At 36.4% G+C, this 14,408-nt stretch overlaps 1 protein-coding gene across 1 annotated transcript in view; it reads left to right on the forward strand.

Annotated features, from left to right (window-relative positions):
* Nucleotides 1-14,408, forward strand: part of LRRC69 (leucine rich repeat containing 69) — a 134,364-nt gene that overhangs the window by 45,003 nt on the left and 74,953 nt on the right. The window contains exons 5-7 of the mRNA XM_030937651.1: nucleotides 2,816-2,888; nucleotides 10,351-10,546; nucleotides 13,893-13,964. Coding sequence (XP_030793511.1) covers nucleotides 2,816-2,888; nucleotides 10,351-10,546; nucleotides 13,893-13,964 — 341 coding nt within the window. The remainder of the gene's footprint in view (nucleotides 1-2,815; nucleotides 2,889-10,350; nucleotides 10,547-13,892; nucleotides 13,965-14,408) is intronic.

The raw sequence follows: 14,408 nt of genomic DNA on the forward strand, positions 1-14,408 counted from the left end.
GGAAAGTCAAATCAAGTAAAGCTCTACTGTAGCTCTGTTCTTTTCACTTTTTATTCTGTCTTAGATATTAAGTTACACTTTTTGATCAAGATACTAAATTTAAATCAATTTGGGGAGAATTTTAAAGAAAATATATGAGATCCAATAAGTAGCATTTTTTTCTTTCTTTTTCCCATTAAGTAATAATTTCTCCATTCAAGATGACGCTATTCTTATTTAATATTCCTAGAGTGGGCTTAAGGACAAATGTATGACAAAGTGATCTAGATGGCTTTTATAGCTTTATCAACTAATGCAAGGTACTTCACCACTTTCTGTGTTGGTCCTTAGTAGTAAAACTAGAGAAATATTATAAAATTTATAACTTTCTATGAACTTTTGAGGCACGGGTGCTATATATAATCATTGTCATCTTCACACAGAGTTTATTAACCGCATTACCGCATGCAGCAATAAATTAGGGGTTATATTTGGCAAATAGCACAAGTAGACTCTAGTATTGTCTTTTTAAAGGTACTTTAAAATCTTACATCATATATCTTGGAAAAATATTCTTTTCCAAAATAATAGATGTAACAAACAATTATTGATACTTGAACACATTATATATGCAAAGCCGTAGACCAGAATTCAGTTACAAATTTACCTTGGAAGAAAACAGTTTACACTAAAAAAGTTAAGGTCATGCAAATCAATAGATAATAATATTTTATGACCTATACTGAGGGGACAAATGTAAGTGCAACCTGATATACATAAACAATATTGAACATACTAATTTATACTAATTAAGGCTCTATAAAGAATTTTTTATCATGTTGCCTTTAAATTTGAGGTAAGTTAGGTATATATATGTCTGTGTCTATATCTATATAGATATATTTTATATATGTATATAAAAATTTTTTGGAGTGCTCTTGAATGTCTTTAGTGTCTATATTTCTTTTTAAAAATAATTATTTTTTTAATTGACACATAACAATTTTACATACTCATGGAGTACATAGTGATATTTTGATACATATAATGTATAGTGATCAGATCAGGGTAATTGGCATAGCTATCATTTCAAACACTTATCATTTCTTTGAGTTGGGAACATTCTTGATTTGGGGTTGTTGAACTTTGAAAATCCCATGTGATTGACCTATGTTATGTTCTATGTCAGGTCCTGATGATTCAAGGTCAGAAGCAGTTTGATGTCGGGGAGTTTAATGCTGCCCAGCATGGGTCTGAACAACCTTGTTGCATTACATGACCCTGTTTCCCTGACCAGAGCAGATTGATCAGGGCTGGAGTTGTGTTCCAAGCTAAGCTTGTCATATTTTCTCTTTCTTGGGAATTGTGATAGAGTCTAAAACAGTTTGATTGGTTTGAGATAATTACATGACCTTAGGCAGAGGTTGCAAACCGGTAGCACCTGGGCTGAATCTGGTTCATAAATAAGTTGATTCTATTTTGTTGGCCTTTACAAATCTTTGAATTAGGTGCTCATGTTTTCAAATCAGGAGAGTTCACATAGAAGTGTGGATCTCTGGCTCTTTTTAAATATCTGTTTTAAAAAAGAAAGATTTATTTTTTTTTCACGTATAAATATTTATTATTATTATTTCACCTAAAATTGATTTGTTTTCTCTTCAGACTTTTAATAAGAATCATTTCACACAGCCTGAAATTAAAAAAAAAATGCTGCTTTTACATACAGATCTTGTCAAAACACGTTCTCCGGGGGAGAAAAATCAAGAAATAAATAATGTACAAGGTTAACTCTAGTTTCATCAAAATAACATCTGCCATTAGTTTAGTTGGTATGATCTTACTGGCATTAGTATGTGTAAATATAACTATTGAAAAAGAACCTACGCCAGGTTCTAAATGGCCAGTAACTATAGTTAGCACTGGAGGCCGAAAATATTTCCAAGTTTATCTATATTTTGAAGTTTTGCTTGCTGTTTATTCTGTGATGTTCTTCTTACTTTGATGAACAGGATTTCATTTTATGTAAAGGATTATTTGTAATCTCATAAATAATAATTACTTTATTTTAAAATAGAATATAGTCCTGAACTTCTGTTTTTTTTTTTTTTTACACTTCTTTTTTTTTTTTTTAATTTTTTTATTTTTGTCAACTTTTATTTTAGGGTCAGGGTACATGTGAAAGTTTGTTACATAGGTTAACTTGTGTCACGGTTGTCTGTGGTAAAAAAAAAAAAAAAGAAAGATTTAGCAACACTGCAGTTGCATTCCCATGTGACAATTACCAGAGCTGGCTGAATGGTGGTGGCCCTGTCTGACATGGCATGGGATTAACATTTTGATTCCTGTGGACAAGTGAGTTTGAAAGCTCTGTTTTCCCTGTCTGTGAACATTCAAATTCAGAAGTTGTAATATGGTTATGAGTACATAGAAAAATAGAGCAAACATGTTCAAAAGAGAATGGAGGGAGGAAAGACAGTGCGAGTAAGATATTATAAATACGAAAATGAGAGAAGCTGTAATGAAGAACTAAACTATATTTTCTGCAGAGATATTCAGACAGTACATTCTTAGGATCTGGGTGCCTTTTAGCTTCTGATTCCAGTTTGTGATGAGCCTAGTTGCATCCTCATTCCTCAGGCACAATGATGTGAGTTAGATCTGTAACTTTGTGATAAATCACTCCTTTTTGCTTTAGCTAGTTTAAGAGGGTTTCTGTTACCGCCACCAAAAGAGCCCTGGCCAAGGCAAGAACCAGAAGGAAAATAAAGGTATGTAGAAAAGTAGAAAGTGACTAACTAACAGATGGCTAAAGTGACTAAAATTATTTTTCTAACAGATGGCTTACAAAATTTAATCCTGCTTAATCTGAACAACAATCATCTTATGCAGCTTCCTCAAGAAGTCAGCAGGTAATTTTGTTTATAGCAAGACTTGGTTAACAATCACGCCCCTCCTCTATCCCCACCCTGGTCATTTGAAAGCGTTATGCCTAGCAACAAGTCCCTGTGGGATTTATACATAGCAAAGAGGGATCTGAAGGACTGACGCAAGCCACTAATTTTAAGCAGATGATTCTTTAAACACTTTGGAGAAATGAGAAACAGCATGACTTGGTAATCTTCAGTGTAAACATTGGCCTTTGAAACATAAAGTTCTAAAGCTGATGGTCTCATTGATTTCCCAGCTCCGAGGTTCTTGGAGCTTGAATAGCCACAGAATTGGGCACATTAAATGTTATTTCGCGTGTATTGTAAACCGTTTTGAGCTTGATGGAAAGGGTAATATAAAAACTAAGGATTTAAAACTGCGATGTCATTTTCGTTTTTAAAAACCCCACATTCTATTGTCATTAACCAAAAAAAAAAAAAAAAAAAGCTGTTTTTCCTTATCCTGCACATCTGCACAGACAGAATGCCTTTCTGGAGCCAGCTGAGAGCCTTGTCCTTCTGTAGGCAAAACATGCTCTTGGGCTTTTCCTCTGACAGATGGAGAGAGAACTCCGTTCAGGTTTACTTTGGAGACTCCCTTTATTGCCTGTTGAGCAGAAACAGATGTATCACAGAGCAAGAGCATCCAGAATTTTAAAAGAGAATACAAAACTTTGAACAGTCCTCAACACGGAGCTCTCTGCAGCACCTAACATCTATTCCAATTTACTTGTCTGTACCTCTAGCCAATGCATTAGTTTTTTCCAAATATATTTTTATAAGGAAAGCAGTATTTTAAGTCAGAGCAACTAGAAAAGAATTGAATCAATCTAATTTCTATAGAAGATAAATATTTGCAGCAATGAAAATGCCATGCTAATGGTTGTCTGCTTGCTTTTCTATATTCAGCTTATCAATCGATTTATATATTGATGATTATATAATTTAAAAAATCCCTTGGGAGATCTCGTGAATGAGGTTCAGGGCATATCTCTGTGCAACTAGATGTATGCCTTTGGGCAAGTAAGTTAACTGCTTTGAACTGCTGCTTTCTCATCTCTAAAGAAAGAATTTTGAATAGATGAACCTCAAAGTTTTTGCAGCTATAACTTGTTATGATTTCACAATTTCATACACTTATCTCTGTTTGTAATACAAATTACGATATTCAAGGAATCATGTAAATCTGAGGGAGTATGTTACAAAGATGAAAGAATGCTTTCACTGAAAAAAGTAGGATTGCAAAGTGTATAGGTCTATTCTGTTTTATAGTTAACTCTGGGTTGTCTGTATTCTGGCCGTATCCTAGATATTGACTAATTGATCATCTCTCTAAGCAGAATTCCATTTTCAGAGCCGGGGAAAGTTTCTTCACCTTCCTATATCTTAACATCTTCATCTGCAAAATGAGGATGATGATAGTGTTTGCTTCATTGGATTGTTTTGATGGTTAAGCGAATTCATACAATGTATTTAGGGTTGAGCCTGGGACATAAAAGGTATTAGGGTTGAGTAAATGCTCAACCGATGTTAGCTTTTATTATTATTGGTTATTATTTTTATTCTAGCTTCTTTCCATTTCCTTTGTTCACTCATTTCCAGAGACAAAAGAATGACTTCTTAGTGGATTTGGGCGAAGCATTGAGCATGTGTAGTTTGACATTCTCCTCTTGCCCTGCCATGAAGTAAGCAGCAGCCTCAGCAGGAAAGGCTGTGAAGGGGTGGAATATTTAATACAGAGGAGGGCTAGCAGGGACTCAGAGTGATCATGTCAGCTCTGTGCTGATGTTTAATTTCCTTCTCTCTAAATCCTATATCTTATTTCTCAATTTATTTAGAACTTAGGAGAGGGAAAAGGGAGTTTTGATTTTTGGCTTGTTTAAACTACAGAACATCAGTTCATGGACTTGGAGTCAAATTTGGGGAGGTAAGAGTTTTACACCTAAACAACTCTGTCATGGGCAGCACTGCACAGGCACAGGAGGAGGACAGCATGGGCATCCTGGTGACAGAATGAGTCTGGAAGACAGCGAGAGAGAGAGAGCAAGGGACTAAGTCGGCAGGCTCAGTTCTTTCTCCAAATTTGTCCATCAGTGAAGTTGTTCTTCAATCTCCTGGGGAAGACAGATGTCAGGGAGAAGCTGCAAGTTATCTCCTGTAGATGTTCTTTAAAAAAGTAGAACATCTCCCTGCTTTGTGGAAACAGGAACAATGGCAGATGTTTGTTTCTCTCCCTCCTCTTTACTGACACAAATGAATGATGGACAAATGAACAATAGGATCTGAGCTCATTTTATTGCCTTGAAATAACAAAAAAGATGAAAAGCCAACTCTCATGATATAGTAAATCAGATATAATAAAAATAATGATTATAAAAATGATTAATGAGGAAAATTCCCCCTTTCCCCACAGGACCTGCTCCACACATTTTCACTCTGTTTCAGTGCTGAGTTGTCCTTCTTTGACCCTTTATACTGCAAAGAACTTCACTTCCTGTTTTCCTGAGAAATTTGAGCTCCCTCAATTCCCTTCTTTCCAGCCTCTTTCTCTCCATTGTTCTATCTATTTCCTGTCTCTCTTGCTTCCTTGCTATCTCTCTCTAAAGTGTCCTGTGTATATTGCTTTTGCTTCCTGTGTAACACATTGTAAATTCTCTTCTGTCTTTTCCATTCTTTTTTTAAAATTATTATTATACTTTAAGTTCTAGTGTACATGTGCACAACGTGCAGGTTTGTTACATATGTATACATGTGCCATGTTGGTGTGCTGTACCCATTAACTCATCATTTACATTAGGTATATCTCCTAATGCTATTCCTCTTCCCTCTCCCCACCCCACAACAGGCCCTGGTGTGTGATGTTCCCCTTCCTATGTCCAAGTGTTCTCATTGTTCAGTTCCCAGCTATGAGTGAGAACATGCAGTGTTTGGTTTTCTGTTCTTGCAATAGTTTGCAGAGAATGATGGTTTGCAGCTGCATCCATGTCCCTACAAAAGACATGAACTCATCCTTTTTTATGGCTGCATAGTATTCCATGGTGTATATGTGCCACATTTTCTTAATCCAGTCTGTCATTGATGGACATTTGGGTTAGTCCCAAGTCTTTGCTATTGTGAATAGTGCTGAAATAAGCATACGTGTGCTTGTGTCTTTATAGCAGCATGATTTATAATCCTCTGGGTATATACCCAGTAATGGGATGGCTGGGTCAAATGGTGTTTCTAGTTCTAGATCCTTGAGGAATTGCCACACTGTCTTCCACAATGGTTGAACTAGTTTACAGTCCCACCAACAGTGTAAAAGTTTTCCTATTTCTCCACATCCTCTCCAGCACCTGTTGTTTCCTGACTTTTTAATGATTGCCATGCTAACTGGTGTGAGATGGTATCTCATTATGGTTTTGATTTGCATTTCTCTGATGGCGAGTGATGATGAGCTTTTTATCATGTGTCTGTTGGCTTCATAAATATCTTCTTTTGAGAAGTGTCTGTTCGTATCCTTTGCCCACTTTTTGATGAGGTTGTTTGTTTTTTTCTTGTAAATTTGTTTGAGTTCTTTGTAGGTTCTGGATACTAGCCCTTTGTCAGATGAGTAGATTGCAAAAATTTTCTCCCATTCTGTAGGTTACCTGTTCACTCTGATGGTAGTTTCTTTTGCTGTGCAGAAGCTCTTTAGTTTAATTAGATCCCATTTGTCAATTCTGGCTTTTGTTGCCATTGCTTTTGGTGTTTTAGACATGAAGTCCTTTCCCATGCCTGTGTCCTGAATGGTATTGCCTAGGTTTTCTTCTAGGGTTTTTATGGTATTAGGTCTAACATTTAAGTCTCTAATCCATCTTAAATTAATTTTTGTATAAGGTGTAAGGAAGGGATCCAGTTTCAGCTATTTAGATATGGCTAGCCAGTTTTCCCAGCACCATTTATTAAATAGGGAATCCTTTCCCCATTTCTTGTTTTTATCAAGTTTGTCAAAGATCAGATGGTTGTAGATGTGTGGTATTATTTCTGAGGGCTCTGTTCTGTTCCATTGGTTTGTATCTCTGTTTTGGTGCCATCTCCATTAAGCTACCAACGACTTTCTTCACAGAATTGGAAAAAACTACTTTAAAGTTCATATGGAACCAAAAAAGAGCCTGCATTGCCAAGACAATCCTAAGCCAAAAGAACAAAGCTGGAGGCATCATGCTACCTGACTTCAAACTATACTACAAGGCTATAGTAACCAAAACTGTCTTCTCCATTCTACTGTAGATCATTTTCAAAAGTCGTTACTGTCCTTTACATAGTCAAATATAATGACCTTTTTTTCCTGCTGAATAAAAATTACATAAAACTATTCAATGCATTTTGGCAAACATACACACACCAATAACATGTAAAACATTTTCTTCAGCCCAGAAATTTCCTCATGCACCCTTCCAGTGAATTCTTACCTCTCATAAGCAATCAATATTCTGATTTCTGTCTTCTTTACAAATTAGTTTTACCATTCCTAGAACTAAATAAGTAGAATCATTTAGTATATATGTTTTTGTGTCTGTCTTCTTTTGCTTAGCATATTTTTTGAGACTCACATAACTGTTGCATTTATTAGTAGTTCATTGGGTTTGTTGTTGTTGTTGTTTGTTTGTTTATTTATTTTTTTGAGACAGAGTCTGGCCCTACTCACCCAGGATGGAGTGCAATGAAGCGATCTCAGCTCACTGCAACCTCTGCCTCCTAGGTTCAAGTGATTCTCCTGCCTCAGCCTCCCGAGTAGCTGGTATTACAGGTGTCTGCCACCACACCCAGCTAATTTTTGTATTTTTAGTAGAGATGGGGTTTCACCATATCAGCTAGGCTGGTCTTGAACTCCGGACCTCAAGTGATCTGCCTGCCTTGGCCTCCCAGTGTTGGGACTACAAGCATGAGCCACTGTGCCTGGCAGTTTTTGTTTATTCTGAGTAGCATTTCATTGCGGGAATATGCCCTAAATTATTCGTCTTTTCTCCTATTGATGTACACTTGGGTTATTTCCAGTTTAGAGCTATTATGAATTAAGTTACAATAAACATTATTGTATACATCTTTTTGTAAAAATGTTTAATTTCATTTTCATTTAAATTTCTAGGAGTAAAATGGAAATTTATTTCTCATAGTTCTGTAAGTTGGGAAGTGAAGATTAAGGTGCTGGCAGATGTGATGTCTGGTGAGAGTGTACTTCCTGGTTCATAGAGTGCCACCTTTCTCACTGTGTCCTCACATGGTAGAAGGGGCAAGGAGCTCTCTGGGGCCTTTTTTGAGGACATTAATTACATTTATGAGGTTTACCCCCTCATCATGACCTAATCATCTCCCAAAGGCCCTGTCTCGTAATACCATCACATTGGAGATTATATTTTAACATAGGAATTTTGAAGAGACACAAATATTCAGACCATAGCACTATCATTTCTCCAATACCATACGATCTTGATTGCTGCAGATGCATTGTAAGTTTTGAAATAAGGTAATGTGAGTCTTTTGATTTTATTCTTTATAATAGTTTGGCTATTCTAGGCCCTTTGAATTTCCATATACATTTTGAAATTGATTTGTCTTTTTTTTTTTTAACATGGGGTCTCACTATGTTTCCCAGGCTGGTCTTAAACTCCTGGGCTCAAGCAATCCTTCCATCTTCGCCTCCCAAAATTATGGGTTTACAGCCATGAGCCACAGCACCCAGCCCGAGTCAAGTCTTATACAAAAAAAGCTGTCAAAATTTTTATTTGGATCTATTATTGAATCTATAGATCAATATTAAAAAGTTGGTATCTTAGCAATATTTTTCTTTTCTATTCCTGAATATAATGTATCTCTACTTTTATTTAGAGCCCCTTTACATTCTCTCAGTCATGATTTATAGTTTTCAGTGTAGAGGTCCCTCATGTCTTTTGTTATATGTACTCTTAACTATTTCATGAAGGGTTTTTTATACATTACTATAAATGGAAATCTTAAACTTTTATTTTCCAATTGTTTGTGGCTATAATATGGAGATCCAATAGATTTTTAAAATATTGACTTGGTAGTTTGTGACTCTGTGTTAGTTCTACTAGTTTTGTTTGTTAGTTTGGATTATCTCTCTTTAACATTTAAACTTTTGACCATGTCTTCAATTTTGAAATGTTCTTCTCTCCCACCTTCAGAGATTCCTTGCTAATCTGGTTCTTCTTCTACTTCTCTGTTCATAACTTCGCTGGGTGCCTTTAATTTTTAATGGTCAGTTGTTTATATTTCTCAAGAATCTTTCTATTGGCTTCCTCTCTTTTCTCTCTGCCCATTTTCTTTTGTTGTTTTTCCTATCAGTCCCATGTATTCATATGGCTTCTACTATGTATTGAGAAATCTATAGAATCCTCAAAATTCCCTTTGCTAGCACTGATGACTTTCTAACCTCCAGTCTCCCATTTTCAACGGCCTAAAAATTTAGTTCCCTCATTCTTACATTACTTCAATCTTAACACACTTCAACCTTGAGATCATTATATGTTTTCACTCTTAGCTTTTCAAACAGACACACCTGCATTAGAATTTTGACATTGTTACCTACCAGATAAGTAACTTGGGAAATTTATTTACTGCCTGTAATGCTTTATTTTCCTCACTTTTAAAATAAGAGTAGTAATTCCAACCACAGAGTTTTGTTGATGATTAAATTTAATGCACAGGCATGTAGTTGTTTTTAGTAATGTTAATTCCCTTCTGCTTCCTTATTCATAATATATTTTCTTAGCTTACTATTCTCTCTTATTGCCCTATTTTATAAGTTCTTTTATTCAGGGCCAAATTCAAAATGTCAACTCTTTAGAAAAATTTGCAATATGCTTCAGGAACCTTATCTGCAATTACAGAATCGAATTTCCTTAACCTTTTTCTCCTTAGCCAATGGTATTTGCTGTTCTCAGTTTATGGCTCTATTTAATACCTCCTTCTAAACCATGACATCCAAAAGGGCAGAATTTGTGGCTGATTCATCTTTGAACTTTCACAGCAATTGAGCAGTACTCATATCTATTTGGTACTAGGTATATTTATGTCTATGTATGCTTATACATGTACCTGTATCGATCTGTATAAATAGGTGTGTCCATGTTCTCCTTGACCTCTAGCTTTCTCTTGGATATCACCAATGTATATGTATAAAGAAAGGAAATAGAATTTTGTTTTTCTTAAATCTGAGTTTTGATTACCTAACATACTTTTAACGTAAGCCATCTGATTACAAAAGATCTTTAAAAATTAAATTTCAGCAAAAACTTTTTATACTTAGATTCACAATAGTTGTAAACACTTGACTGAAGAAACCTCAGATGAGCTACAAAAAATAAACTTAGACATGGCTTCTGCTAAGTTGGGCCTATATAGTGGACTCTGTTATTCTTGTGAATTTCATTCATATACTTTGCTGTTTGTTTTTTTTTAGATTAAAAAGTCTTACTTATATGAGTATAAATTATAATCAACTAGTCAGCATCCCTAGAGAACTTTGTTTTCTTAAGAATCTTGTTGAACTTCAACTTAACTACAATCAGCTGATATGCATACCTGAAGAGATTAAGTTCTTGAAGAAGCTTCAGAAATTTTTACTAGCCAGAAACAACATTGGAGTTTTGCCAGAGGTGAGCAAAACATGGAACCACACCACTTTGTTGTTGGAGAAGAACTCAACATGATGGGAGGTAGTTATAGATTAGATTTGGGTATCTGAGTATAAGCCACCACTTGCTTTCCCTCAGATTAAATGTAGTCAGTTCCCAAATCCCTATGACAGAGGAAGGCTATAATTTGAATTATCCCACATAGCTAGGGCTACCACATTTAGTAAATACAAATATAGAATGCTCACTGAAATTTGAATTCCAGACAAGCAATGATTAAATATTTTTGCTGTAAGTATGTTGCAAATATTTCATGGAATAGACTAAAAAACGTTATTTATTGTTTGTCTGGTATTTCTTTTCTTTTCTTTTCTTTTTTTTTTTTGAGATAGACTCTCATTCTGTTGCCTAGGCTAGAGTGCAGTGGCACGATCTCCGCTCATTGCAACCTCCGCATCCCAGGTTCAAGTGATTCTCCTGCCTCACCCTCCTGAGTAGCTGGACCACCATGCCCAGCTAATTTTTGTAATTTAATAGAGACGAGTCTTCACTATGTTGGTCAGGCTGGTCTCGAACTCCTGACCTCGTGATCTGCCCACCTCGGCATCCCAAAGTGCTGGGATTATAGGCATGAGCCACCGTGCCAAGCCTTGATATTTCAATTTAAGTGAGCATTATATATTTTATCTGGTAACCATGTATACAGAACAAAATACAAGTTCATTTTGGCTTTGGAATGTGTACTAGCTCTCCTCATTTTTTCCTTCATATTCACTCTCTTTCCTGCCTTCTGCTTGGGAGACTGACCTGTGTGGGCAGCAGTGAACTCCTTTGTCCTCTGGTTTCCTCTTGGATATGGCAGATGAGAGGCACTAGCGAGAAGTGAGAGGGCAGGAGGATAGCGAGTAGTTGATGGTATTCAACTACTTGAATTGTGGGTTGGCTGTGTGCCTTTCTGGACGGCCACCACTAGTGAACTAATAACATACTTACATGGGTAGGTAGATAGATAGACAGATAACAGGATAGATAACGGGATTTATTAGGGGAATTGGCACACATAATTATGGAGACTGAGAAGTCCTATAGCAGGCTATCTGCAAGCTGAAGACCCTGGAGTGCTGGTAGTGTGACTGAGTCCAACTCTCAAAGCCTCAGAACCAGGGAAGCCAACGGTGTAATTCTCAGTTGGAGGTCAAAGGCCTGATTACTGGGAGGTTGTGGTGGTGGCTGGAGGGGAGGGGTACTGGTGTAAATCTTAGAGTCTAAAGGCTGGAGAGCCCAGAGTTCTGAGGTCCAAGGGAAGAAGAAGAAGTGTCCCAGCTCCAGAAGAGAGAGGAAATCACTTTTTTTCATCGAAGTCACTAACTGACAGGACGGTGCCCAGCAATACTGAAGATATATCTTTCCTACTCCTACTGACTCACTCACCCATCTCCTCTAGAAACAACCTCACACAGACACCCAAAATAAAGCTTTACTAGCATTCTAGGTATTCCTTAATCCAGTCAAGTTGGCACCTAAAATTAACCATCACACTAGACTTCCTGTAGTTCTATCCCAAACAACTGTTTGCTCTTAATGGAACATCATTTGTTCCAAAGAACTCAAAGAATCTCAGTTTAAACTTCACTTTTTTCAGGAAGCCTTTCCTGACCTCCTGTACCAGATTTTCCACATGTCACTGTTTCCTTAACCCTTCATAACACTTCTCATTCTCATAACACAACTTTGCCCTTGCCTATTTGTGAGTTTTTAAACCTTCATTGAATACTCGTGAGGGGTATACACATGCAAAGATTAGAACAAGACAGCAACAAATATTAACAGCAATAATAGTGGCAGTCATGGCAGCAAAAATGAACAAATGAAAATGAAAGAGTCCACAGCAATGGAAGTAATGCTATGAAGTGTTTTCAAGTAGGGTGGGAAACCCTTATATCATAACATGAGATACTGAAGGAACACATTGGAGTCTGAAAATCTCTGCAGCTAATACAATACAAAGGAGAGTATCATGGCAATGGAAGATTATGTAGGACTTGAGAACTCCCTTCAAGGATTTGCTGCCTAGCTGTAGGGAAGGGGATTGCAGACAGCCTCTAGCTGTTAGCTCTTTCAGGGTCTGCCTCAGCTGCAGAGAGCCTCTTTTCTTGCCCAAGGTCATGCTCTTCCTAAAGCATTCTGCATCTTGTGACCTAACAAGGGAGGGATATAAAGGCTTGGTCATTTCTGCCTGATAGAGAAGAATTTGCATGGGCAATAGCCCTCTGGAGCTCCCCACCCACCTGAACAAGATTCTATTGTGTCTGAATCCCACCTCAACTTCCCTGTCTGCTCAGTCCTGCTTCCTGGCCCTGCCTTTTACAGGGGTGATCCCTAATAAACATTTAGCACCCCAAATTCCATCTCAGCATCTGCTTCCAGAGAATGAAACCTGAGATAACATGTGATAAAACTGAAGAGGAAGAGTACTGGCATGACGAAAGAAGCATATCGTCTCCCTAGGGAGAGGTATGATCATCAGTATATGAGTGACATTTTAGAAATATCACTATAAGTGGTTGGGACTGTTTAGTAAGTCATACCTCTATTTTTCAATTTTTAAGTTTTTTTTTTTTTTTTTTTTTTAACGTTTCCACTTAAAAAGAATTACTACTTATCCTTTGCTTGCTAGTAGAAATACCAGAACCCAGATGCATTATAACAACCGTGTGGTTACTATGGTAATAAGCAGTCACATTTGGCATGTAGATAGAGGCAGTAACAGATCTTCTTTCTTTTATAAGGAAAGGGTTGTGTTAGCACAGGGCTAAGTAAAAGGTAGATGCTTAATAAATCCTGGTGGAATTTTTAATAGAGACAATATTCCAGGATTACATCTGTTTTCTCAAAGTTTCTATTTTTAATAATTGACAATGTCTACTGAGTGCTCACTACATAGTAAGCCTTTAGTAAGCACTTTCAGATTCGTAACTCATTTAATTAATTCAACAACCATATGACTTAAGGGCTTCTATTAGCATTTTCATTTCACAAATGAAGAAATTGAAGTACAAAGAAATTAAGAAATTTGCCCATAGTTATAGTACCTGCCAGAGGTGAGATTTGAATCTAGAAGTAGTGTAACTCACAGTGGCCATGTTACGTTGCCCCAGAGTGGTCAGAGGAAATGAAGAATTCAAAGATATCTGGCAGTCCAGGATATGGGGATCTGCTTGGGAAGATGTACTGAAGAATTGGTCGGTACAGTGATTAGAAAGATGGCCGCCTTCGTCATGTTGGAGCTTTAAAAAAATTTATGATTTTCCTTATGATTTTAAATATTATATTAAAAAAACTCTCTCTCTTCTGTTTTCTGACACAGGAACTTTGTGATCTTAAAAAACTAAGAATCCTAGACATAGCTGGAAATATTATTCAGATATTTCCATCAGGAGTAAGTAGAGTCAACTTTCATTATAACTGAAAAATAATGTTGTTTATGCTAGTGGGAATAGAAAAAATATGGGCAGACAGTAAACTCTGTAGTAACTGGTAACTTAAATTATACAAATGACTCAAAGATTTGCTTTTAGAATTTGAAAACCTGTTCTCTCCTGTTTCTTTCTTTGTGCTCTGTGCCTGCTGAACTTGTTTGAACTAAGTGAACTCTGATTGCTGTCATAAATATTTTAATATATCAGCTATGATTAAATTTTTTGGTTATTATATACTGCTTTTGGTCACCTCTGACTTTTTGAAAATATTACTTTCCAGAGCATAAATTTTTATCCCTTGTAATTAATCCAAGGGTGACACTTTTGTTAGTTGTTTTTAGGCCATAAACAATGAAAAATGCACTTTCTTTCTCATTTGACAATGAATTTTGACCTCATTTTAT

This window comes from Rhinopithecus roxellana, chromosome 9, assembly GCF_007565055.1.
Source record: "Rhinopithecus roxellana isolate Shanxi Qingling chromosome 9, ASM756505v1, whole genome shotgun sequence".
Lineage (NCBI taxonomy): Eukaryota > Metazoa > Chordata > Mammalia > Primates > Cercopithecidae > Rhinopithecus > Rhinopithecus roxellana.